The 26,158-nt window shown below is 43.3% G+C and overlaps 1 protein-coding gene across 1 annotated transcript in view; it reads right to left on the bottom strand.

Annotated features, from left to right (window-relative positions):
* Positions 1-25,894, bottom strand: part of GLI3 (GLI family zinc finger 3) — a 298,826-nt gene extending 272,932 nt beyond the window's left edge. Inside the window, exons 1-2 of the mRNA XM_053553719.1 lie at positions 25,854-25,894; positions 11,442-11,606 (exon numbers count right to left, since the gene is read on the bottom strand). Of these exons, the coding sequence (XP_053409694.1) occupies positions 11,442-11,565 (124 nt within the window). The 5' untranslated portion in view covers positions 11,566-11,606; positions 25,854-25,894. The remainder of the gene's footprint in view (positions 1-11,441; positions 11,607-25,853) is intronic.
* Between the last annotated feature and the right edge of the window lie 264 nt (positions 25,895-26,158).

Here is a 26,158-nt window from a genome sequence, read left to right as displayed (position 1 = left end):
AAACATGAGAAGTCATCAGCCTCTCTTCCCCTCCTGCAAGAGGAGCAGAGAATGCATTCCAGAGGGCCCAGCACCAAACCATAGAGCCACCTCATTAAATCCAAACCTAATTCCCTTCCCATCTTACCAGGAATCCCAAAGCGCTTTCAGAGGAAGGGATGATAAGCTACTTTGCTTTCAAAGGACCCAGGTTATGAACCCTTCAGATTGGTTTTCCTTACCCAATATACCTACAGGGAACAACCCCCAAATCCCTTCACCAGTGGGGAGGGAAAGAGTCTGTGGCTTTTTCTTTTGCCATTTTCCCCATTTCAAAGCACTTAGACCATGCAGAACCTCTCCTTCTGTTTCTAAATTTTACTTAATGAAAACGAGTAACATTTTTAAGCTAAATTTTACTTTTTAAAAAATGTTATTTAATAAACTGCTAGTTACTCTACACTAGGCAAAAAGAAACCCTTGGATATAATGTTGGTCTTTGTAGTTTCAGGATCCCTTCATTGCAATCACTCAGGATGTTCCCATCAGAAAGAGTCGCTTTGGGGATGAAAACTTTTCACTGCCCTTTACTACTTTTGTTCTTTTGTTGTTTTTTCCACCCCCCTCCTTATTTGTAAGACCAATCTAATTTAGCTTCGTGAACAGTGGTGGAATGTAGTTTATTATCTCCCTCATCAGGTGATCAATGATTTCATTAATAAGACAGATAACAAAACTGTCATATCATCGACAGGGTTATGAAAGATGATCCTCGCTTCCTGCTCCATTTTCCGAGGTCTGGGGTTCTCTGTGGCAGCTCTGAGTCCATTCAATATTTTCCACAGACAGAGAAAAGTGAAAATCCATTTTGAAACCAATTTCAATTAGGATCCAGAAGCTGTTATCACAGGTGTCGCAGAATGGGCCCGTAAGTGGAAATGTCGCCTATCCATTCTGAAATGAAAGCTTATCAGGGGCTACAAAGATGGCTGGGGACAGCCTATCTGTAAATTACTTTTCGTCCTGTGTTAACTCAACCTTAGTTCTGTCATATGGAATTCTTTCCATCCACTAGTAATAATCTAATGACTAACTAGACACGGCACCCAAACGGCTTTCAGGCAGGCAGGGCTGTCCCCTTAAACATGGGTACAAAACCCAAACACACTCAGGCCTGCAGGCAAGCAAAGGGACAGGCATGCTTTAAATGATAGAACTAAAAGTTTATTATGGGAAATAAAAGAAGCCCGGCTCCACCCATTGCATTCCTGGTGATTTTTCAATTGCAAACTCCAAGGCTCCCGTTATTTCATTAATGCAGCACCCAAGTCGCGAAGCTTTTCTCTCACATCTTTCAGTCTCCTTTTAGCAAATTATCCCATGACGGCGGATTTATTCAGTCAAAGACCTCGGACTTTGAGAGGCAACAAAAGAATCAAGAGACTTTCTGGTCCACCTGCCTGGCAAATGATGAGGCAGGAAAAGTCTCCCCCAGAGAAACCAATCAAACCATTGTGTGGCACAGTCAGACCTTTTCAACTGTCAAGCCAGAGAGCAGGGGAAGAGATGAAAGAAGGCGGATGAAGCTACCATTTACCGAACCATGTGGGAATGGTCTCCTAAGATTTAATAATTGGGATGGAACTCAACTTTCTACAACTAAAGGGAAAGAAGAAAAAAAAAAGAAAGGAAAAAAGCGACCAAGACAGAGGGAAGACTCAAAAGAAAGTGGTAAAAAAAGAGCAAGAAAGAAAAAAAAAAATAGCCGCCTAAATGGTACTAGGAATAACTTTTATATAAAAATATAACCCCCTACCTGAGGTGAAGTCCTGTCTACATAAGCAAAGGAGAAAGAGGAAAGATGCTTCCAAAAGAGGAGGGGGGAAAAGACAGAAAGAATAAAAGAAAAGAAAAAGAAAAACCTCGCAAAGCCTTTGATAGTGTTTTTCTGGTTACAACTGCATCACATATTCAGATTCCAATTTTCTCATGCAATTAATTCAGAGTAACAAAAACAGCAACAAAAAACTCTTATTAATAAGACTGCCTTATAGTTTGAAGCACAAAACAGGATTTTAAATTGGCCTAAAATATAGTAATACATTTGACTGGGCACTCAAAAAGACTCAAAACTGTCAGAGGCACTGGCTTGTGTGGTTCTGAACAGTTTTCAAAAACATTTTAGTTCTACTACAAATTCAATATGAGATATTTAAATAGAAAAAAAAAACCCTAACAGTAGGACTGGTAACAAGGCCTTAAAAATCACAGATTTGTTTAAAAACATGCAATAAAAGCAAATGTCAGGCAGCTACTGTGGTTCCTACGCTTTCTAGTATCACTGGTGACTCTGTTATTACTGATGACAGCATGCATTACTGAGCTGAGTTTCAAACACAATTATTTGTCCAAATGTTGGGGGACGCTGGAACTGTTCTGGGTCTTGGTGACGGTGGCTATAAGACCTCGTGAATTTGTCAAAAGCCATAGAACTGTACACCCCAAAGAGTGAATTTTACTGTACGTAATTTTATAAAATACATACAAACTAAAGCAGCTATATTTGGAAACGTTTCCATGTAAACAAGATAACAGGAAGTTTATTGCCTTTACCATCACCCTGTCTCCCACAGGCTGCCTGGAAAAGGAAGCCCTCCCCCACCCCTGGAAGGCCTCCAGCCACCTCCCCAGAGGGAGCTTTTCCTCCCACCATCACTATTTCTGCCTCTAGCATCCACTATTCAGTGGTTGCTTCTGACTCCAACCAGCTTGTTTCTGAAAATTTGAAACACCCACACCACTTGGTCACAAGTAATCAACAGCAACCCAGAAACATCCTACAAGCAAAACACACCATGCTGTGGCTTCTTTTTACTCCTCAGTTTGGAAAACTGGCCAAATGGGAGTGGTATTCATCTCTGATTTATCTCAGCACACGGGAATTGTTCTTTTTAGAAGAAAAATCCAATAGCTATATACAAAAGGGGGGCGGGGCAGAAGAGCCTCTTGCCCTTAAGGAAGCACCATAGTACAAAATCAGTGATTTCATCCAGTAATTTCAATAAGCACTTTGGAGTGAAAAACAGACCCTAAAACCGCATGATCTGTTACATCCCAAACTATGCCAATTTCAGTACCAATGATTTGGGTACTGTTCCCTGATCTCAGCTCCTAACCAGTCTGTCGACCAAGGATAAAAGGATTTTGTTAGTTAATATTTTCTAATTCTATCAAATTAAAGCTGACCCATTTGTAGATTACTAACAAATGGGCAGATTATATCCAAGAGTCTACTATTATTACTAGCTAACATGTTTGGCTACGCATTGTGCCAGAGTCAGAGAGGTTGAGAATTTTGCCCAAGATCACACAGCAATTACATGGCAGGGCTAAGGTTCAAACCCTGGCTTCTCACTATGGCTCTGTTACACATACCCTGCACTGTCCCAATGTTCTGGCAAGCATGCATTGTACTGTGCAGGCTCACTCGCCATCTGTTGAGGTCCTCTCAGCACAACACACTGAACTGGGTCCCAGGGGAGGTAAACAAACAAACAAACAAAACAGGTGGTACTCTCAAAAAAAACTTAAATATAAAAAATAAATAAATGTTCTAGAGGAGGAGAGGGAATGAAGAATACAGAGGTTTTTTAAGGACAGTGAAAATATTCCATAGGTTTCTGCAGTGGTGGATACATGACATGCATTTATCAAAACCCTCAGAACTATACAACACAAAGGGTGAACCCCAATGTCTGTGGGGTAAAGCTGTAGACTGTAGTTATAACGGTCTCAATATCGGTTCATGGACTGTAGGGGAGGGAGGGTGGAGGATGGGCGGAGGGAGGAGGGTGATTGGTGGGATTACACCTGCGGTGCATCTTACAAGGGTACATGTGAAACTTAGTAAATGTAGAATGTAAATGTCTTAACACAATAACTAAGAAAATGCCAGGAAGGCTATGTTAACCAGTGTGATGAAAATGTGTCAAACGGTCTATAAAACCAGCGTATGGTGCCCCATGATCACATTAACATACACAGCTATGATTTAACAATAATAATAATAATAATAATAAAACAAATATCCCAGCCTAATGTGAGATGCGAGATGTTTGCAACAGGAGAAAGTGGTAAGGGTGCTGGGGGGGGGGGGTGGGACTCTGTGTACTTTCTGCTCAATGTTCCTGTAAACTGAAAACTGCTCAAAAATACAAAGTGCATTAATTAAAATAATAATAATAATAACCCCCCCAACCCCCAAATTGTACTAAATAATTCTCAAGACACACGATCACATGGTGAATAAAAGAGACCAAGGACACACTCACATATAAGAACTGAAACAGGCATTGTGTTGGCACAAGACCAGTTCTAGGGAGGAGCATACAGGCAGGCAGAGAGCCCAGGACTCAGGATGGGACAGCAGAGCAGATCGGACTGCAGGGCCAGACTGGGGTCAGATTTTGGAAGATATCTAAATATTAAGTAAAAACCATGAGCCTTATCTTATGGGCAGCCAAGGGTCACTGAAGACTCTAGAGCAGGCGTGTGGCATCAGCAGAACTGTAACAATATTAATTCAGGAGCAATTCCTGTGTCTGAGAAGAGTGCAGACCAAAGCCAAGGTGACTGAGCAGAAGGCCATTTTAATTGTCTAGGAATGAAGTAGTGAGGGTTTAAACAGCATAGCACATTAAGGTGGCCTAAAGGGACAATATATGGGTGAATAATTACTGATGAAAAGCCAACAGGACCTCAAAACTGGAAAGACACGGGAAGCATGAGAGGGGAAAGGGTCAAAGGTGACGGTGCGGTTTCAAGCCTGGGTGACCACAGGAAAGGTGATACTTTAGCCACAATAAAGAGTAACGGGTGGTACCAGAGTTCAGAAACATGTGAGTCTGGAGCCCAGGAGAGTCAGGGCTGTTATAAGACTCAGTTTATTCATCATCAGTGAGTCAGTTTACAAACAGGAGAGCTCTTTGAAAAGAATCAAATCTAACTCTGGTATAGCACAAACCACCCTACAAAAGGATATCATAAACTGAAAGGAAACAGCCTGTCCCAGAAAAAGAATCAAGAAAAGAAGTATATACATGCTGTTGCTCATGCAATGACCTATGATTACAATAACATCAAGAGTTTCAAAGGTCAAAGAAGTTTACAAAAAGTTTGTTTTGTTTTGTTTCAATCTATCCTTCCTTCACATGTGCAAACTTAGTCACTTTTGGGATCTGTGAAATATCCTCAGCCTTTTTTCAAACATCTGAGTCCAGCAAATTCACCATTGCTTTGGCAAATATATCTTCCTTAATTTGGATTTGTAACATTTAACTCATCAGCATGCTCTGAGCAATGGCTAATGTTTGCAGAGCTTCTCTACTTAGGTTTTTGGAACGGTACAGGCATTGCCTCACTTACTTCTCCCAGGGAGCCTGTGAAGTCAGTCGGTCTAATTATCATCTTGCTAAACAGATGAGGAAACTGAGACATTGAGAAGTTAATCTGCCCACACTCACTCAGCAAGCCCTTTGAGTTGCCAAAACTCGACCCAAGCTTTCAAATCCCAAAACCTGTGGGTGTTTCCAACCAACATCCATTTCATCTGAAATCCTTTCCACCCATCTATCATGTACCAAGAAATGGGACAAGGAAAAACCAAGAAAAAAGGTTGGGTTGGACCTCTCCAGGGACTAGAAAATAAAAGCTCACAATTTGCCATCTATATGTTGTAAATTTCCAGCAGAGTTGGGCACATAGAATCTCACCAGGTCTAGGAGGCCAGAGCCCCTAGCAAAGAACAGCTGATGAATTTCAAACTTCCTATGAAAAGCAGAAAAATCATCTTACTCCCACCAAGGAGAGCAGCAGACATCACAACTAATAACCATGCAATCCACAGCTTAAAAGCAAATCAGAAGACCAGGAAGTAACCAAAAGTTAAAGAAAAAAAAAAAAAAAGGCATCCCCTTAGGTGATTGTAGACCACAACACTTTCCCCTTAAAAGCCTTGAAGAAATTTCCTTCTCAAACAGAGAATCAAGTTCTTCTCTTTGAAAAAATCAAAGTGAACAGGGCACTTCCTCTCCATTATTAATCTACATCAACTTTGGTATCACATTGCACACCATTAGGATACGAATTTCTCCTTTCTATCACTTAGGGTATGTTCCGAATATTGACTATCCTATCTGATAAAAGATCCCCAAGACCATGGCCTATATATCTTTATCATTAGTTTCTTTTTTAAAAAAGCAGAGTAAAAGATTAATGAGAACTACCAGATTACACCTTTTAAAATAAAATCAGGGGCTAAAACTGAAGCAAAACACTTTCTAAAAAGTCAGTATTTGCGGGTCATTGAAGGAAACTTTATAGGATAATGAGAATGTGTAAAACACTAGAAAATCTAAAGACGCTTCTTATTTAGAAAACACAACATGAGGCTTAGGAAGTACGAATTAATACCAGAAACGAATTGATTATCGAGGTATTTTGCTTATAATCTTGGGCCACTAACAGATGTGGACGTTTTTAAGTCAACAATGACACCTAATGCCTAAATACGTTCTTTATTTGTGAAACCCACCATGTTAGATGCCAAATGATAACACAAATTGAAATTGCTCTCAAATAATAAAGAAAACAAAACGTCATCCCCTTATCATTTACATATCAAACATAACTCTGAAGTTTGAACTCAAACTATCTGGGTGTGTGAAACTACTGGCACATTGTAGTTCCTGCATAAAACTACTGCAGGTGTCAAATTTGGTCTAAGTTCTTCAACATTACAAAAATCAAATTTGGCTTGTCTTTTTTTCCATGCAAGATCTAGAACATAGTTTTTCACTTGTATTATTTTCGATGTCAGTGTTAAGGGGCCAGTGCTTATTTTAAATGCTATTCAAGGTTTCTGAACCATGCATTTTGGTTGTGTATATGTGTGTGTTTAAACAAAACTCTATATGAGTGTTATTCTAGGAGCAGATACTCCACCGAGGAAAGCACAAAAACAGATCTGTAAGGACTTGCCATGGAATGCGCGTGGTTTGGCTAGGAAGCTCACAGTCAAGAACAAACTGCACCACAGAAAGGATGGAAAAGTTAATTAAGTCAAATTAAACCAATAACTTCGCTGGTAACAAAACTTTTTTGTTCATTCGTTTGATTTTAACCCTGAAATGGTGGATGGGAGAGTATTCATTTGGTTCGTGAAACTAAACTCATTTTTCACTGTTCAGTTAGGAATGGATGAACTTCAGAGCTTTGTAAGAATCACGCCCCCACCTCCATCCGCCAAATAGTAACAATCAGTAATACCTGTGATAGCCTCCAAATGAGGCTATTTTACTTACACGGAAGTATCTAAGTATTTCCAAGGTATCCATAGAGAAAAAGACAGGAAGAGAGACAAATGGACAGAGGGACAGACAGACAGGACAGAAGGCCATGGCCATAGCTGCCAGGAGCCAGCAGCCAAAACACACCGTGCCCCAACTTTGGAAAGCCTGCACCCCAAAAGCTCTAAACCCAAACAGGGCGCAAAGCCCACACGCTGGTCTGTGTGAAGGGCTGAGGGCAGAGGGAAAGGGGAGACCTGGTAGGGGGCTTGCAGAACAAAGAGGGTCTGCAAATCCAGCAGTCCACACCCCTCAGCACACTCCTGGGGCTGTAGAGAGTCTCGAAACCAGTTAGAGAAAACTGGCAAGTACTCTGTAAAAATGTCATTGTAATTATCAGTATTCACAGAAGACAAAGATTTATTTTCTGTTCTTTTGCTCCCCCCCTCCACCAACCCCGGTCTTGAAATTTGTTTGTTTGTTTTCCTAGAATCCACCTGCGCGGCTGGAATCTACCTTTAAAAACATTTCCATTTTTTCTTGTACTTGATTGGATCTGTACATTGTCCCCTAAGAAAAAGCAGTCAATCAGTTAGAATTACTAGAAACACTAAAAAAAAAACAACTTTCTGGGCACAGGCTGCTCAGAGCAGGAAGCCGCGTGGAATGAGGCTGAGGAAGCAGATGTGGGATGAATTCAAACTGTAAGACTTTTTACATTTTGTTTTAATTTTTTTTTAATGCCTAACTTTTGCAAACCATGCCTGCTCCTTCTCTGACTAGAAGTTTCCTCTCAGGGCTTCCCAGCTGCCATGGGCTGGCCAGGTGAGTTCTGTTCCCAGCCACACTCAGTAGGTTCATGAAGGAAAGCGAAAGTCAACCAGTGGCTCGTAACCCACGCAGCAGCAGCACAAACCTCTGCGCACGTGAGCAGCTGTGGCAGTGGCAGCAGCATCTTTAGGAAATATCTGGCCACCCTGCCGAGACTCACCAAACAGGTGCCCCCGCGGCCTCCACGGCATCTGCTACCAACCCGCCCTGGTTCTCCCTCTGTTCTCACACTCACACGTGCTTACACAGACATGCCCACTCTCGCCTCCCCTGTTCTTACACTCACACGTGCTCACACAGACATGCCCACTCTCCTCCCCTGTTCTCACACTCACATGCACATAGACACACCCACTCTCCTCCCCTGTTCTCACACTCACACGTGCTCACAGACATGCCCACTCTTGCCTCCCCTGTTCTCACACTCACACGTGCTCACATAGACATGCCCACTCTCCTCCCGTTCTCATACTCACATGCACGTAGACACACCACTCTCCTCCCGTTCTCACACTCACATGCACATAGACACACCACTCTCCTCCCGTTCTCACACTCACATGCACATAGACACACCACTCTCCTCCCGTTCACACTCACATGCACATAGACACACCACTCTCCTCCCGTTCTCACACTCACATGCATATAGACACACCACTCTCCTCCCGTTCTCACACTCACACGTGCTCACACAGACATGCCCACTCTCGCCTCCCTTGTTCTCACACTCACATGCACGTAGACACACCACTCTCCTCCCATTCTCACACTCACATCCACATAGACACAACACTCTCCTCCCGTTCTCACACTCACATGCACGTAGACACACCACTCTCCTCCGGTTCTCACACTCACATCCACATAGACACGCCACTCTCCTCCGGTTCTCACACTCACATCCACGTAGACACACCACTCTCCTCCCGTTCTCACACTCACACGTGCTCACACAGACATGCCCACTCTCGCCTCCCCTGTTCTCACACTCACATGCACATAGACACACCACTCTCCTCCCCTGTTCTCACACTCACATGCACGTAGACACACCACTCTCCTCCCCTGTTCTCACACTCACATGCACGTAGACACACCACTCTCCTCCCCTGTTCTCACACTCACATGCACGTAGACACACCACTCTCCTCCCCTGTTCTCACACTCACATGCACAGACACACCACTCTCCTCCCGTTCTCACACTCACACGTGCTCACACAGACATGCCCACTCTCGCCTCCCCTGTTCTCACACTCACATGCACATAGACACACCACTCTCCTCCCCTGTTCTTACACTCACATGCACGTAGACACACCACTCTCCTTCCCTGTTCTCACACTCACATGCATGTAGACACACCACTCTCCTCCCCTGTTCTCACACTCACATGCACAGACACACCACTCTCCTCCCGTTCTCACACTCACACGTGCTCACACAGACATGCCCACTCTCGCCTCCCCTGTTCTCACACTCACATGCACGTAGACACACCACTCTCCTCCCCTGTTCTCACACTCACATGCACGTAGACACACCACTCTCCTCCCCTGTCCTCACACTCACATGCACACAGACACACCACTCTCCTCCCCTGTTCTCACACTCACATGCACGTAGACACACCACTCTCCTCCCGTCCTCACACTCACATGCACGTAGACACACCACTCTCCTCCCCTGTCCTCACACTCACATGCACGTAGACACACCACTCTCCTCCCCTGTTCTCACACTCACATCTACGTAGACACACCACTCTCCTCCCCTGTCCTCACACTCACACGTGCTCACACAGACACACCACTCTCCTCCCCTGTTCCCACACTCCCTCATACACACCCCCTCCTCCGTCCCCTGTTCTCACATGCATTCTCACACTCACATATACACGCCCACTCTCACACACTCACACCCTGTCCTCACCCTAACACCCATACTGTGACACATCAGGAGACACTGTGACACACGCAAACTACAAAGATAGTCCAAGTTGATGTTTCCTGAGGAATCACATACAGAAAGTGTTTATTTCTACAAAATCACTATTAACATTACCAAATAGCCAACACTACAAGCACTGATTTTATTTCTGAAACAATCTGCCTGATTTTTACAAATTCCAGAAAAAAGAAACAAGGGTAACAAGTTTTTAAGGAGAAATACGACTTCTGCAATCACAGAGGAAGAACAAGGCAAATATTCTGGCTCATTAAAACATGCTCCAGTCCTGACTTGAAGTACCACCAATAAAGGGAGAAATGCAGGTATCTTTTCACACGTATGTGAAGTAAACTCATTACTTTAACCCAGACATAAATATACCTCCCTAAGGATCAATCCCAAACTGGACTCATTAGCCAGTGGGTTGAGCAGCCAGCTCCTGCCTCCCCTGCACTCAGCAAGGCACACTCAGGAACCAGGGGGAACAAGGACAGGTGAGCAGCACAGGTTCCCCCAGCAGACACAGGTGAAGGTCACCATTAACCTCCTCTGTCGGTTTTCACCAGTGGGGGCTCTGGAATTTATTTCCCACGTTCCATTCTTGAACCGAAATGTCTCTCAACACTTTGTTCAAAATTTTAAAATATGGCCTATAGAAACAGGGGCTCTATGTTGTCTCTGAATATTACCAAGTAAATTGAACTTTTATAAGTCAAAAACAAAACCTGCATTGCAGATACCAATGTTACTTTGAGATTCGACCATGAACACATTAAAATCCTTTAGAGCAGGTGATTTAAAATGGGGATGGGGGGTGATGAAGGGAGATCCTTGTCACTAATTTTTTTTTTGAGTTAAAAATTATTTAATTTTTGATAAGTATCTTATGATGAACTTTGGTCTTTCATTCTAATCATGTATGTCACTAATTTTGACGAGACCACATTGCATCTTCTGTAATAACTAATTATTCCAGCTAGTATAGACTTTTCATATGAAACATAAAGCATTTTGAACTCTTGCCAGACTAATCAAGATGATTTCCAAAATGCCAAAACAGGAACTTCCTATAATAAATAACCTATCGCATTTACATCTCAAATTAGAAAATTTGGAAGTCAGCGAGTAGACTGGGTGCCAAAGCAGAGATTACTAAAGCCTGCCCAGTCCATGCCTTCCCCCGCCCTCCCCAACCCTCTGCCTCATTTGCTTTCTTTAGTCTCCTAGAACAATCACCACACCAGTCCAGGTGCAAATGCTCAATTCACAAGGAATGCAGAGAACATCAAAATGACTGTAGGCTTGGCTGCCGGTAATCCCTGTGGCTACTCACCATTAGAAGTGGTGCTGGAGGCTACGGCTTTCTCGCTGACATCTGTTCGAGAAGAACATTTCACTATGGAATTCTCAACTTTTTTCTTCTCAGTGGTTGTGGAGCTGTGGGACTGGGCCTCCATGGCGTCTTCTCATTACTTCAGCTCTTTTCTACCAGGAAAGCCTAAGAAAACATCAGTCCCATCAACTTCAAACAACAGTGGACAAAGAAAATCTCACTCAAAAGTCCATCCCACCTGTCACCTGAGAAAAGCCTCGAGCTTCAGTAAATTCAAAACCTGGAGGACACTTCTGCACGAGTTTTCTGGAAAAAAGGTCTCAAAGTTGAATAAGCCACTTGAATTGGCCAAAGGAGAATAGAAGGGAATGTTCATAATAACATGGGACTTTTCACAAATTCCTAGAAGGCATTTGTTATCAAAATGGTCCAAATATCTCAATTTTCAACTGGGTCTATAGCGTGAAATTCAAGGGTCATATTACTCTGTTAAGCCACATCCACGTTACCTTTTAGTGGTCCATTTTATAGGATGGGGCATTTGGACAACTTTCCAAGCAGGAGAAAGTTTTTAATTATCAATTAGGTGTTTCAAAGAGAAGCTGAGAACATCTAACAGCCAAGGCCTACTCAAAGTTCTGAACCATAAGATAATTCAGGCCAAGCAGCCAGTTAAGTTTTGTCTCTTTCACTAAGATATCTGAATTACGATATGCCTCTTAATCCTAATTCATTCAGATAATCCATATCCGTTAAGTTTTATCAAGATGTAAGAATATTCCAATTCTTTTGATTTACATTATTTGGACAAAAGTAATAGAACATGTTCTTGATCCTGTAAGGAGAAGTCAAAAGATCTCCAATAACAAACACTGGGCTCACTTAGAAAATATTAAATCCTAATACTGTGGGAGGCCACGAAAGAGGATAGTTTCAGGCTCATAGAAAAAGTATCCCGGCACCATTTCAGCCTGTAGTCCCAGCTACTTGGGAGGCTGAAGCAGGAGGATCACTTGAGCCCACGAGTCTGAGATTGCTGTGAGCTATGATGACGCCCCTGCCCAAGAGCCCAAGAAACAGAACAAGACTCTGTCTCAAAAAATAAATAAATAAATAAATAAAATGATGAGTTACATCATTCTCATCAATTCTCACTCTGCTTGGTTTGTGTTCTTTTTTGCAATCATGTTCTACGCCTACAAAGAATGCAACAAAAAATGAAAAGTACCCTCTCCAGTGTGATTTCTTCAAGCTATCTAGATCACAACACTCTTGGTGGGCATTTCTTAGGTCTAGTCATCTGCTTATTTTTCTACATTTAGCAGATACTGCTGTGTTCAATCAAAACTGTGATTAATGAAATGAGCAACCGCTTAACTGACTAAAAAAGTTTAAAAAGCAGATGAAATATTTTTACTCTTCTTTAACTCATATTTGAAAGGGAACTGCAAACTTACTGTATAATGCCTTCCCCTGGATCTGGAAAGCAAGTAACTAGAATGCTTAAGAACCAGAGGCTGTCCGGCACTTGGAGCACCAGCTCTTCCACTAACTTGCATTTCTTTTCCCAGATTAACCAGTGTCATCCATGGTAAAACATACAAGTTATTTAAGAACAGCTCTTGTAGAATCAAGAAGAAAAAAGGGGCACTAAGTTAAATTTACATATCAATTGTAAGATCCACTCCAAATTCAGAAACACCCCTCAAAGGGCGAGAAGGGGCTGAGATGTCCCAAAGCTGCCCCTGCTAACAAGTCCCAAGGGCAGAGCTACCTGGCTAGCGCCCCCTGGAACCAGCCTTGGACTACCTGTGACTGAGCCCCAGTTGTCTGTCTCATCTGTTAAATGACAGAATCAGACAGTGAAATTTAATTTCTCAACTTTTTTCTTTGGGGGAGGAGGGAGGACAGGACCTTTAAGAACGTTCTAAATGTTAAAGGCCTTCTCCCCAGAGAATACCCTTAAATACGGAAGTGCATATTTAATTTCCAAAGCATCACAGATTTTCCAAGCTTTTCCAAGAATCTGGATAAAGAAGCCTTCAAAGAAAAATGGTCAACGGTTTCTTCTAGCTTTAACAATCTCAGAATAATTATTTTTTTAAATTTTCCCCGAAAATGATTTAAATAGCATCTTTAAAGTATGCCCGCAAGAACAAAGCTTGTTCCTCAGGGCAGGGGTGTAAGAACCATTTGGGTGAGGGCTGCTGCAGTGCTTGGTAAACGTCCAGATTCCTAGGCCTAATCCCAGATGCAATGCACTTGCCTTGGACAGTGGGACCTAGGAATCTTCATTTTGACCAGCGCTACTAATTGTCAGGCTCACTCAACATTAGCTCACTAAACAGGCTCAGAGAACATTTCAAACATTGTTCTTCAGGTTTACCTTTGCTTACTGCTCTATACCCTGTGCAGTGGATACTCACTGAAGTCTTTGCTCACTGGGTGAACTAATGAAAGAACTGCACCCCAGAGTACCGAATTCCTTCTCCTTCACCTGGAAAAGTCTGTGCGGCCCTCCATCTCCTCCCTCCAGACTGTAAGCTCCAGGAGCACAAGGCTTCTACCTTCCCAGCACCTACCCTGTTTCCCCGAAAATAAGACAGTGTCTTATTCTAAGGTGTGCTCCCAAAGATGCGCTTAGGTCTTATTTTCAGGGGACGGGGTAGTAGGTCCTGTAAGTAGGTCTTATTTTCAGAGGATGTCTTATTTTCGGGAAAACGGGGTAGTACACCTAAGAATGTTTACTGAGTAAATAAATGATCACATAGATGAACTTGTGACTTAACGTAACCCTGCGGTGTCTTGAATTTCAATCACCACTGGTTTGGCTATATACATATTCTGTTACAATGTTTCTTTGAAAGTGGGCAAATTATACAAAAACTAAAAACCTTAACAAATATCGATTTAATCAAAATACTATTCTTCACCATTTGAGATAAACAGGCCTTTCCTATACTATTAATCATTTCTTTCAAAACACACATACAGTGTCACTGGTTGAATCCAGGTAAAGAATTTACCAGGTTAAAGCTGCATGTTAAAACATGCAAATGGACCAGAAAACCCCATTCAGAGATGAGATTTCTAGGAAGAACTAAGTCTCTTCCTTAGTAGGGGGAGCTAATTAATAGGAGTTAAGAGACAAGCCCCCCAAATTCCTTGACAAAGTTGGTTTTTGTGGAGTTGTTGGTTCCCTTCCCCCCCAGGCAAAGGACTTCATTTTAAAAAGCAATAAAACCTTACCAATACTCATCACTGTAGAAGAGGTAAAGCTCCAGGCACTGACTGAAATCACACTAATTAATGGTTCTAGAGAATACTAATTCCTTCCCCTCATCTGAAATGGGTTTTTAAAAAAATAGGCCCTTGGTCACTCAAGAATCTACCCCCTTCTTCTATTTTGACAACTTATTTTTGGATCTCATTAGTTAGTAACTAATTATTTAAAAGTGTGGTTTATGCTTGGAACGGCTATAAAGATGGCAACTTGCCAAGGCAGACATCTGCTTCCTGTACACTCCTATAAATTATATCAGCTTATTTTACAACTTTGTCCCTGTCAGTCATAAAAGAGAAAGTTTTAAAATTCTAGACGCCCACACCTCATCAAACTGTGCATGAGGAGTCAGTGAGCAGAAAAGGGTGGCTGCTGTTAGCTGTGGCGGTGGGTTTTTCATAGAATAGTAACGGGAGTTTGGAAGCATAGAGTTCTGGATTGATCCATTAAAGCATCAGGTACAGAAGTGACCAGCAGGAATTCCTGATGGGACCTTGAAACATAACTGGACCAGTGGCTCCATAGCACTACTTTTAAAACCTAAGGTTTCTTAAAGAATAAAGTCTAATTTATTTAGAACTTAAGTATTAACAAAAAAATTTAAGTTCTGCTCCATTTCAAAGACGCCACTGTTTTTCAGATGTGAATGAAATGAGACTTTCCCCCATACACTTTTCTTTGCTTACAACCCCACACTGTTCTCCTTCAATCCCTTTCACCGCTGAAACATTACACGCAAGATTTGCTAGCATGCCCCTTGACTTTCATGCTTGGGGGGAAAAAGGTTTTGTAGCTGATGCTTGACTCCCAGCAGTGTGAGGCAATGGTGGGGGCTGCAACCAAGGAAAACTGTTCTAAAAGCATATGCCTCCTAAAGCTCCAAATTTCATAGGTAAAAGGAGGGATAAACATTCCTTCCTGAAAGCAAACAGTCAAGGGTTTTCCCATTCAACTATCCAGGAACCTTTTGTAATTTCCCTGAGGCCTAAACCCAGGGCACAATTAATCCCAGACCCTATTTTAAACCTAATCCCTCTCCTACAGCTAGCAACCTGCCTGCAGGTGGATCTTTTCTTCCTAAATTATAAATCTGAACCTGCATCACCCGCCTACAAGACAAGGCATTTAAAGCTTCCTGCAGCCACTGACCTGGAGATGTAGTAGTACAGGTTCACACCTGAAAGTAAGCAAGAGAAGAACCACAACATTTACACTGCAGGATTCTTGTGGGGACCTACCTAATAAACAGCTCTTGCACACAAAAAGCCTGGAGCCTTCCCCTTTTACAGCCTCCCCTTAAAGCTGCAATGGGAGGTGGGGGGATAACTCAAAGCAGAAACTTTCATTGTTACAATGGCCAAGTCCCCATTGATTATGCTAATTGTTTTGATCAGGTTGGGCCATGATGGGCCAATTTTGTTGGCGAGCACTCTCTGCGCTTTCTTGTAAAGACCCCTTCAGGTTCTGGTTCCCTCAGCTGTGGCAATGGATGGTTTTCACCACTTTCCCCACCCCCACCCCGCGCCGGAGCCCAGCGCCCCGCTCGAGGTCCCCTAGGTGGCGGCGGCGGCGGCGGCGGCGCGGTGGGTTCATTAGCGAGCGCTGGGCCGCGCAGCGCCGTCTGCAGCGCGGTGTCGCGGCATCCATCATCATTACATCAGCGCGGGGACGGCCACGCTGCCAGCTCCCGGCCTGGCGCGCCCCAACCAGTGCGCCAGCAAACCCAGCGTGCAGATTTCTCCGCAAAGCCTCGGAGTATCTGCGGACAGGGGGTGCTCCCAGGCCCCACTTTGATCCGCAGTCCCTAAGTGGCTGGTAGGGAGACAATACACCCCCGCCAGTCAGGCCGCGGGAAGCCAGAGAGAACCGGAGGGCGGCGGGCCGAGGGGGTGAGTCTCCCCGCGGGCGCAGAGAAGTGGCCGTCATCCACCCTATCAGGCCGGTCATCCTGCTCCTCAGGAACATTCATGGGCATCTGCAAACTCTCTCCAGTTGGGTCGGCAAAATTTCCAACAGACACTCGCAGGAGATGGCCCTGGATGCATTCACAACCCGATTCAGAGAGGTGCAGCTTTCCAGGTACTTTGTGAGGCAACACCCAGTGTGTAGCACAATAAACACTGGGGAACACTTGAAAAGTCTTCAGGAAACTGAGGGGTGTGTGCTTCACTCAGTGCATCTAACTCACCGGCTACTAACCTGGCCCCCAAATGTGTTTTTCTTCATTAGGTGCCATAAATAGTTCTAGGTGCTGGAAATGATTAAGGCACAGACACACTGCCTCACTTTCTCTCAGAAAGGCCCTTCGTGGAGTTCCCAAAGTTCAGCCTTCACCACCAGAGGCTTTGTGTAGTAGAGAGCATGGAAAAATCCCAATTCCAGGTACAGGTACAAAAATCAGCCTTTCCCCTTGCAGGTCTCTGCAGTGAAACCTCCCACCTCCATGCAAGCAGGATTCCTTTGAAAAGAAAGCACCATGCTATAGCCAACTTTAAGAGGGTGTTGGAACCCAATGAAATGACTTTCTAATTTAGGGTGAAATGAAGCAGCAGTTAGAACCTGATTGTACATCCTCTCTGAACAGAACATTTTATTTCCCTAATCCAGTTTGGTTTAAGTTGCCTGAACATCGGCAGTTAATAACTCAGACATTTCTCTTCCTAATGTATTTAAAGATTTGAAACAACTAAGTTAAAAACTTGATTAATGATAACCCCATCAGTTTCTGAAAGGCTAAAACGGCTGCTACCAATGAGAGATCAGAAACAGGAGACATTGCGGTGGGCAAGGCAGGGCCATGAGTAGGCCTTAAGTATTCAAAGTTAGTCTGTGCAGCTTAGGAAACTACTGCTAGGGGAAGAAGGCCTCCTTTCATAGAAATTACATTTATTTACACCTGTCTACACACAGGATACTAAAAATTAAAATGTGGGTGGTGCCTGTGGCTCAGTGGGTTGGGTGCCAGCCTCAGGTACTGAGTGAGGGTGGTGAGTTCCAGCCTGGCCCCGGCCAAACTACAACAACAAAAAAATAAATAAACTTAATTTAAAAAAAATAAAAATGTATACACATCTTAAGGAAGCAAAAACTTATTTGAATTGTAATACTCAATATATATAACAAAAGATGAATACAAGTCATATCTGAGCACCTCTTGTAATTGCAAAAGTCAAATGTGATTTGAGTGTTACAATTTGGATAGTTTTTCCCTTTCTTAAAACATGTATACATTTTTCTTTGAACCCTCTATATATGCTTTGATAAGCTCAATGATCTCCTTGGTGTGCTAACGTCTTATATACCCAGAAGAAACCACCCTGTATAAGGATTTCTGAGGCAGCCTTCCTTATAGCACTGAAGAGTGACATTTCCCTTGTACTTTTATAACTAGCAGATCAGCTGCTACTTCCAGATGCTACTCTTGGGGAAAGTGGGCAAAATTCCTCTTCAAGATTTATCTTACTCTAGCTATTAAATAACTAATTTCTGAAAAAAAGAAATCCTTTAGAAAGAATTTTTTTTGTTACAAATTCAAGAGAAATCATCTGAGTTTCAATGAGCGAAATGTAGGAAAATTCAAAACATTTCAGTGGATTTCATGTAATCACGCACTGTAGAAAAGCTTTTATAGGTTTGTAGTGTGGCTGACACTTCCTTGTGTTCCAAACATCTTTCTAGACTTAAAATCAATCAGATATGCATAACCTCTGTGACACAGGGGCGGTTCCCAAGATTTCTAAGGCTTCCTCTCCCTTCCCTATTGTATTGCCTTCCTTTTTCTCAGCAAAAAAGAAGCCAAATTTCATAAGACCTGAATGAAATCTTCATAAATTTTTAACTATAGTATTTTGTGTATAATTATTTTACCTTTATCTGTGACATTTTTTTAATCAGGAAAGCCTAAATCCTTACCTTCAAATAAGCTACTATCTGCCAGTGTAGCACACAGGATTCCCCCCCCAATGTGCCACCCATTGTTTCCAATCTTTCCTGTCTTCATTTCTGATGCTCCTAACCTCAGGTTAGCAGGATTCATGACAGACATCCCAAATCGGAATCACTCCACAGGGAACCGAGTTACTCTAAGGGGAAAGAATTACCTGACTATGGTATTAAGTGAATTTGGTTTTAGTAAATTAACTCCACCTAAACTTTTAAGAAATCCATATATCTAACTTCAACCACGGACAAGCGTCTTTGACATGAAAAGTAATCATTGCAGTTACAGTTAAAATCACACTTGAGATTTTTGTGTGCCAGGTTCATTTTTCTGCCGCATGTACTTAAAAGAGTATCAGCTACTCTTTCTCTACAGCCAGAAGTACTTTATGGGAAACATTTGAAGACTCTATTTAAAACCTGTTACCATTTCTGAGTTCTGCACAACTTTAAAATATGAGTCCCACGTGCCTTGGTCAGGCACTGCAGGAAGCGGCCTGAGTAACAGGTGCCATTGAAGAATGAGCAAGAAGGCGGAGCACACAGCACCCCCGCGTTGTGTGGGTTCACTGGATACAAACAGTCCTTCTCAGACAGAAAAGGAGATCTCTACATCAGCTAAGCTCATGAAAATTGTATTCCTCTTAAATCCACATACATCACAAAAACATCATGACTGATCAAATGTGTCTCTTGTCTCACTCCACTAAGGCTTACAGGAATTAAAAGTTTTAACACTTCTGTAGAAGAAAAACATTTCATTATTCTCATGGAACTTTCATGATTTGGGGTGCCTAGAATCCTGCATCTTTACAGTGATGCTTAAGGGGGTCCAGTACATGTTCTATGGATAGCAGTTTGCTTTTAAACCATCACAAATATTAGATCTATAACCTGTTGCATTTAAAATTATCTATAGACAGTTCAGAGGTACTTAATATATGGATTTTCACCAAAAAGGTGATAAAGGATTAGTCACCATCCTTTATCCTCCTACGTTTTAAACTTCGGATTTTTGAATCAACTACAATTTTAAAAGCAACTTTTTCAAAATATAAGGATTTTTAAGGAAGACTTATTCAGTAAAAATGATCCATGGTCCCCCTTTTCTATCAACTTTGCTAATTCACAGAAAGAATCCTTCAGCTGTCTTATTTTCCACCCCTTACATGTACAAAACTGCCAAGCCAACCTACACCAAACTACGTACCCTCCCAATGCAATTCTTTGGTATGGAATTTCATTTCAGCATCCACAGTTCAAACAGCAGACATTGTCCTGGAGTGGCATGGCCTGATCCCCACGTCTGGCTACTGGATTCCAGGTCTGCATACATCTTAGTCATTAAGGCTTCATTCTTAAGCTGCTGGATGAGGTTTCTCTACACACTGATTAACTTTCTCCAGACTCCATTATACTTTTTTAAAATATCACAAAATGAAATAAATAATGGGGTTTAACGGCCTCATTCCTTCATTCCTGCAATTTGAAACTTATCTTTCATCTCAATGGTGAGTTTTCAGTCTCTTTTTGTAAAAATCAATAGTTTGTAATGTAAAGCACTCTGGAGTCTTGTTAGGCATTTTAAGCAGTCTTCAAAAAAAGTCATAGTAACCAAAGCTACAAATTTCTGCCTGAAAATAAGCAACTATAATGTCACACTGCGTTTGGAAGTTATTCCAAAAGAGATTTAAATAAATGGCACCGATCTCCCATTATTTAATTAAATGTTGTGGCATAAAAATTACACAAACACACAATCAAAGGCTTGTGGTCAAAAGGTAGTCCAGTGCCACCTCTCCACGCACCGCTCCCTCCCCTCCAAAAAAAAAAAAAAAGGTAAAGAAGAGTAAAGCCCCCCTAGCTGTTTCAGGCCAGCAATCAATCCAATTTACTTCAGGTGCAATTTATATGTACAGTGCATGCCACAACAAAACCACAGTAAGATGCCAACACGGCCCTTAGGAAAGTTTTCCCCTAAACCTCTGGAAAGGAGCTTTAAAAGAAAGCAAGGATTACAGTCAGCTAGAAGGTAGGGAGGGGACTTACCTCAAACCCAGCCAAGCGGAAATCAGAGCAGTAATTCTACAAGTCGACAGAGTACACTTTCAAAGCTATAATGGTGTGAAGAAGTGCCGGGCAGCCTGGCCTGAAGGCAGCACTAATACACTGGTGACTAATGGCTGGGCCCAGGCAGACAATGAATTTGGGGCTTGAAAACTAACAGAAACCATGCAGTACGTTGACAAATGGGCTTTCACAATTTCATTCATTGAATAACCTTTAAGCACAAAATTGGCTCGGGTTCTCTTGGGAATTATATGACATGTTGTTGGACAGTGATGTAAGTATTTTCTTTTTTAATTATGACTCTTATGCAAAATGTAAAAACACGGCCTAGGAGGACCCGAGTACAGATACCACAGATGCAGATGTGGGGCTTAACACAATATTGCCTTTCAGGAGGGGGCTGAAATGTTCCAAAGCCACCTTATTAACTATGTAATGGCTTTTTCATTCAGCTTCTTTAGAAGACCATAGATTTTCTGAGACATTTTGTCGGGTTGAAATATACACACACAGAACAAAAAACACTTTCACATTTAAAACACCCCCAAAACACTCACAGAGGTAATGAGTAGCTAAGAAATTTTGCAGTAAAATATAGTACCTTTAGAATTAGAAGTGGAAAAAGTCTCATTTTCAGGGGTCAGGCAAAGAAAAGGGCGATAAAACAATTGAGACACCATGTGAAGTTTGCAATCAAATGCACTTACAAATACATTTAACATCCAATTTCTTTCAAACAGCTCTCCTCCTTCTCCGAGTAACTAGCCTTTCGATTTAAAAATAATAATGTTGGCAATTTTTAAAAAGTGAATGAAATATCTAAAGTGTCTCTCAATTAACAAGTACCACTTACTCCAGACAGCATTGCCTTTAGCAGCTCCTAAAAACTTAAGAAAAGGATCTTAAAACAGGAAGCTTAGTGAGCTCATAAAACTGTTGTTGGAGCCAGGAACACATAGCATATTTAATCTGCAAACTGTGAGAGTCTACAGTGATTTCAGCAAGATCTGAGGCATGCCCTCAAGGTTTGCTGGGATCTGGGATTAGGGGGTTGATAAGAACCTCTACTGCCCATGGACATGTTTTTCTTCTGCAGTTAAACACAAATGCATAGAGACGTTTGACTGCTGCTTGGCGTTACTGCTCAAGTTATATAAAAGCTTTGCAGCTCCTTTTGCTGTCAATATATCAAAGTTTAAAAAAAATCATCAAAGTGTGAAATTTCATTTAAAGTCTTCGCCAGTCTACAGCTCTATTTCACAGGCCCATCAAATAAAAGCAAAGATGAAAAATACACTGAAAGTACTTGAAAAAGTTTGCAGCAGTAACCCTCCCCTGTTGTTGTTTATTCTGTCTCCCTTTATTTGCTTTGAAAGTAGAAACAGATCAACTTCCATCTAGAAAAATGACAACGTGAACTGAAGGCCATTATCTTCTACTAGGCTTTAATGAAAAGACAACCTTAAGTCATTATTACAGAGGAATCTTGTGTTTAACAAATATACATGTATTTATATGTGTGTTTCCTCTATAGTCATTTCAGTCTTTTAATTGTCTCTCATGATGTAAGTTGGCAGAAAATTTCTTGAATCTTCCAAAACAAATCAGACCAACCTGAGAATATGAATGCCAGCAAAACTAAAACCACCTTCAAAGAATTCTTTAGCTGAGGATTTACAACAATTGCATACAAAAGAAAAGTCTGACTTTTAAGATAATCTACTATAGTCTAAAAGCATTAACATTCCATTACTAAGGTTTTTTTGAGGATTTCATGACTCACTGATTCACTTTTTCTTCAAGACTGGTTTTTCTTAGTACATTACTGTCTCCATGTAAGTAAGTGCGTGCATGCACTAAGAATCATTAAATTGTTTCCTTTCATAAGATCCCAAACTCTGTCCTCAAAAACAGAAAGAGAGTGGGGGGACTCCGAGTAAGCAGGATACCTTACAGAAAAGGAAGGATCTCTAAATGGCTAAGCACAGAGGAAGTCTGAAACCCTTATAGCATGCAGGTAATTAAGGAAACTTCACTAGCCAAGAAACAAAAGAAAGTCCAACTTTTAGGCTTAGGCATCAAATTGATAAATTAACGATTCTTTCATTATTTAAGTAATGAAATAACTCAACAGAGCCATTTTTCATCAGCACTGAATTTTCTCATTTCTGTCTGTGGTCCTCTGCAGATGCCATGTACAATACAGATGCGTTCATGTCAGGGTTCAGTCAAGGAATACAAGTGTGTTAAAGGCACCAGAAATTGGTAGGCATCTGAGATAGACCTACTAGCCCATTAACAATAATACAATCTACATCTTTTTAAGTGTTTCTGCTTGTGTGAAATTTCACGAGACACCTCTCACATTGGACTCATTCATGCATCTTAAACCAAAGCTTCCCTAGGCTGACTTTAAGAATTATATACCCTGAAAGGCTCTCCCCTTAGGCAGGGAGTTTCTAATTAAATAGCTTTTAGTATAAAATAAACTCTCTACTCTGCATAAGCATGCTATTACAACTAATTTAAATGTTATTTCATGTTTGTTTTAGGGTTGAATATAGTCTCACTGGCCAAAGTGTTTTGTGTACCAGGTTGTTAAGACCAATATTTCCTAGCATAAACAAATTCTTTAGATACTTCACAGAGTTTACATTGTTAAAAGCAATCACCACTGCTTTAATATATCCCCTTGACTCAAATACTACTCTGCTTTGGAAAAAAAATGGAGAGATTTTAAGGGTTTTTCACTGTTTTAAAACATAGCACTTTCCTCCTTCAAAATAATCTTGACACATGTAATTAAGAAACTGTCAGACGATTATAAATTTTTAATTTAAAGCCTAAATGAAATAATTACTGGAATCAATCAATAAGGCACCTATTCAAATCACTGAGCAATTACATAAATACTCAAAATTAATACTTTAGGCCAATTCCTGAACATTCTGGTCTATAATATGCTAAGACATCAAACAACACAAAAAGTGTAAGGCGGGGAGGATGAATAGTTCCTGCCTTAAATAGACTTGAAAGGAGCTCCTTTGGGGTGGCCTCAGCACAGGCGCCCCACCAGCTATGCCCAACACGCTCAAGCTGGAATACTTTTATTTTAAAAGTTAATTTACTTCCACCAGACACATATTTCAGGAATCTAAAAAATGGCCTCATACAAATTCTGTACAAAATCACATTTAGGAGGGAAAGGCCTAATTACTTGAATGTTCAGAGAAGTGTAATACATTGTGCTCTAGAAAGACTAAATGGGAAGGAGAGAGAAGAGTGGAAAAGGAGAGCAGGAGGCGTTTCTTAGAACTAATACTGTCAGCCCGGCTAATGGCACTGCCATGTATTTGCACAGCGCCGGCCCTCCCTACCTCTGACTAAAGACTCTCTTACTTGGAGACGCGGACAGTCCATCATTTCAAACTGAAGTGGCAGCTGGAAAATGTGGAACAGCTGGCAAAGAGCTGGGAGAAAATGTTTTACATAAATATATGTACATCTAAGCTGGCAGAGGGCCATAGGCACTGCACCCAAGGCCAGAGTCTACTCGCAGTCTACACCCGGGAGATGAGAAGTTGGGGCCGGAGGATCGTCAGCGGAGGAAACCTCCTTAATCCTCCTTCCAACACGGGGTCGGCCAGGGGAAGCCAGGAGTCCAGCGCCTCCAGGGGGACGGCATCTTACTGACGGAGGTGCAATCCAGAACACAAGCACAAAGTTCAGGAAAGGGTAAAAGGCCGGGAGTGGAGTGGAGCGTCGCTTCTGGCAATCTGCTTAGGAGCCGCTGCACAAACTATGGGGTCAGGATTTACGCCCTCTCCACCTCCTCCCGCTGCTACTCAAGAAAGTAACAGTCCCCTGCAGGGTGATTCCTACCCACGTCTGCTCTGGGTAAATGTGGCCTCTTAACTGAGCCTTGCAAGGGCCACGATTACTTTTGTGTGAGTCTGTGTGCGCTGTCCCTGGAAAGGAAAAGAAATAAAAGAGAATCCCAAATCATACACAGATGGTACAACTTTCACTTTTCCTCCATGACGACGGAGGCGCGCCTCTCTTCCTCACCCCCCCCCTCGTCCTCCCAAGTGAAGCCCTGGCTGGAGAAAGCCCCCGAGGCGGCGGCCCCCGCAGCGGCTGTCCCCGCGCGCCCGCCTCCTTCCGCCCACCCGGAGGGCCGCGCGCCGGACGCCGCCGGAGCAGAGCGCAACAGCGCAGAGGAAGGAGCCGGGAGCTCGGGGGTCTAACGGGGTTCTTTTTAACCCTTTGGGTGGGGGCGGTAGCGAGGGGCGCCTACGCCGCAGCCGCAAACTTCGTCCCCCCTCCGGGACGTGAAATTCTCTAATCCGTCTCCAGACTGCCGATGGGTCAGACACTTGGAAAGGGTCCTTCCAGAAGGAGGGAGCGAATGAAAGCCGTTCTCCGACGCCTAACGGATGGCTGTCTAAATCTGGGCGCCTATTGACAGCCATTTTCATTCCATCCTGTTCCCCGCTTGGGGACCACCTCTGGACCTGCAGGCGCGGGCGCGGCCGAAGGAGCGGGCTGCTGGGCCCGGGAAACAAAGAACTTCGGGCGGGACGTACCTGCGGCGGCGGCGGCTGTCAAGTCCCCGAACTTCCCATAGACCCGCGCACCGGGCGCGGGCGGGCGGCTCCGGGCTCCGCGCGGCCGCGGAGGGCTGGGGCTACCGCGAGCTGCCGGGCTGGGCGCGGGGTGCGCCCGCCGGGGACATGATGCGGCGCGGGCGGCCGCGGGGCGCGCGGGGAGGGCGGGAGAGCGGCGCGGGCGAGTGGGAGCGGCGAGTGTGCGCGAGTGCGAGTGTGCGAGCGCGCCGGTGGCGCTGCCCCTGCCCGCTCCCTCCCGCTCGTGCAGCTCCGGCATCAGTTTCAGGGATCGTGTAATACGATCCCTTCTGACTCACAGGCCCTGAGTGACAGTTCTGATTTGGTTCTACCGCGGGAGGGAGGAGAAAAGAGAAAGAAAGAAACCCCCCACTGTATGTCTCTCTCGGCATCCACGTCCAATCGACTTTCTGGAAGAAAGTCCCGTCCCGGACTGGAACCCCGCGCTGGCTAGAGGAGCCCCCCGCCCAACCCCGGGCTGCCTGCGCTACTCACGGGGTGGAAAAGTTGTCCCTCGGCTCTGCGCTTCCCTCCCGCGCACTCCCTCCTTCCCTCCTCTCCTCCTCTTCCTACACCTCCCGCGCTCCTCCTCCCCCAAGTTTTAACAGATGTTGCCGGACTCTCCCCTCTCCCTCGCACTCCCTCTTCCTCCGCCCCCGCCCCCGCCCCGTCCCTTTTCTTTCTGCCACTCGGCGGCTGGGAGGGGACGCGCCGAGCAGCCGGACGCCTGCCGCCGCAGGGGGCGAAGTTGGGAAAACTTGGAGAGCCGCTCGCCTTACTTTTGCTTTCTCGCTCCTTCC

Source organism: Nycticebus coucang, chromosome 11 (assembly GCF_027406575.1).
Source record: "Nycticebus coucang isolate mNycCou1 chromosome 11, mNycCou1.pri, whole genome shotgun sequence".
Taxonomy (NCBI): Eukaryota; Metazoa; Chordata; class Mammalia; order Primates; family Lorisidae; genus Nycticebus; species Nycticebus coucang.
This window is presented reverse-complemented; position numbering and strand designations above follow the sequence as displayed.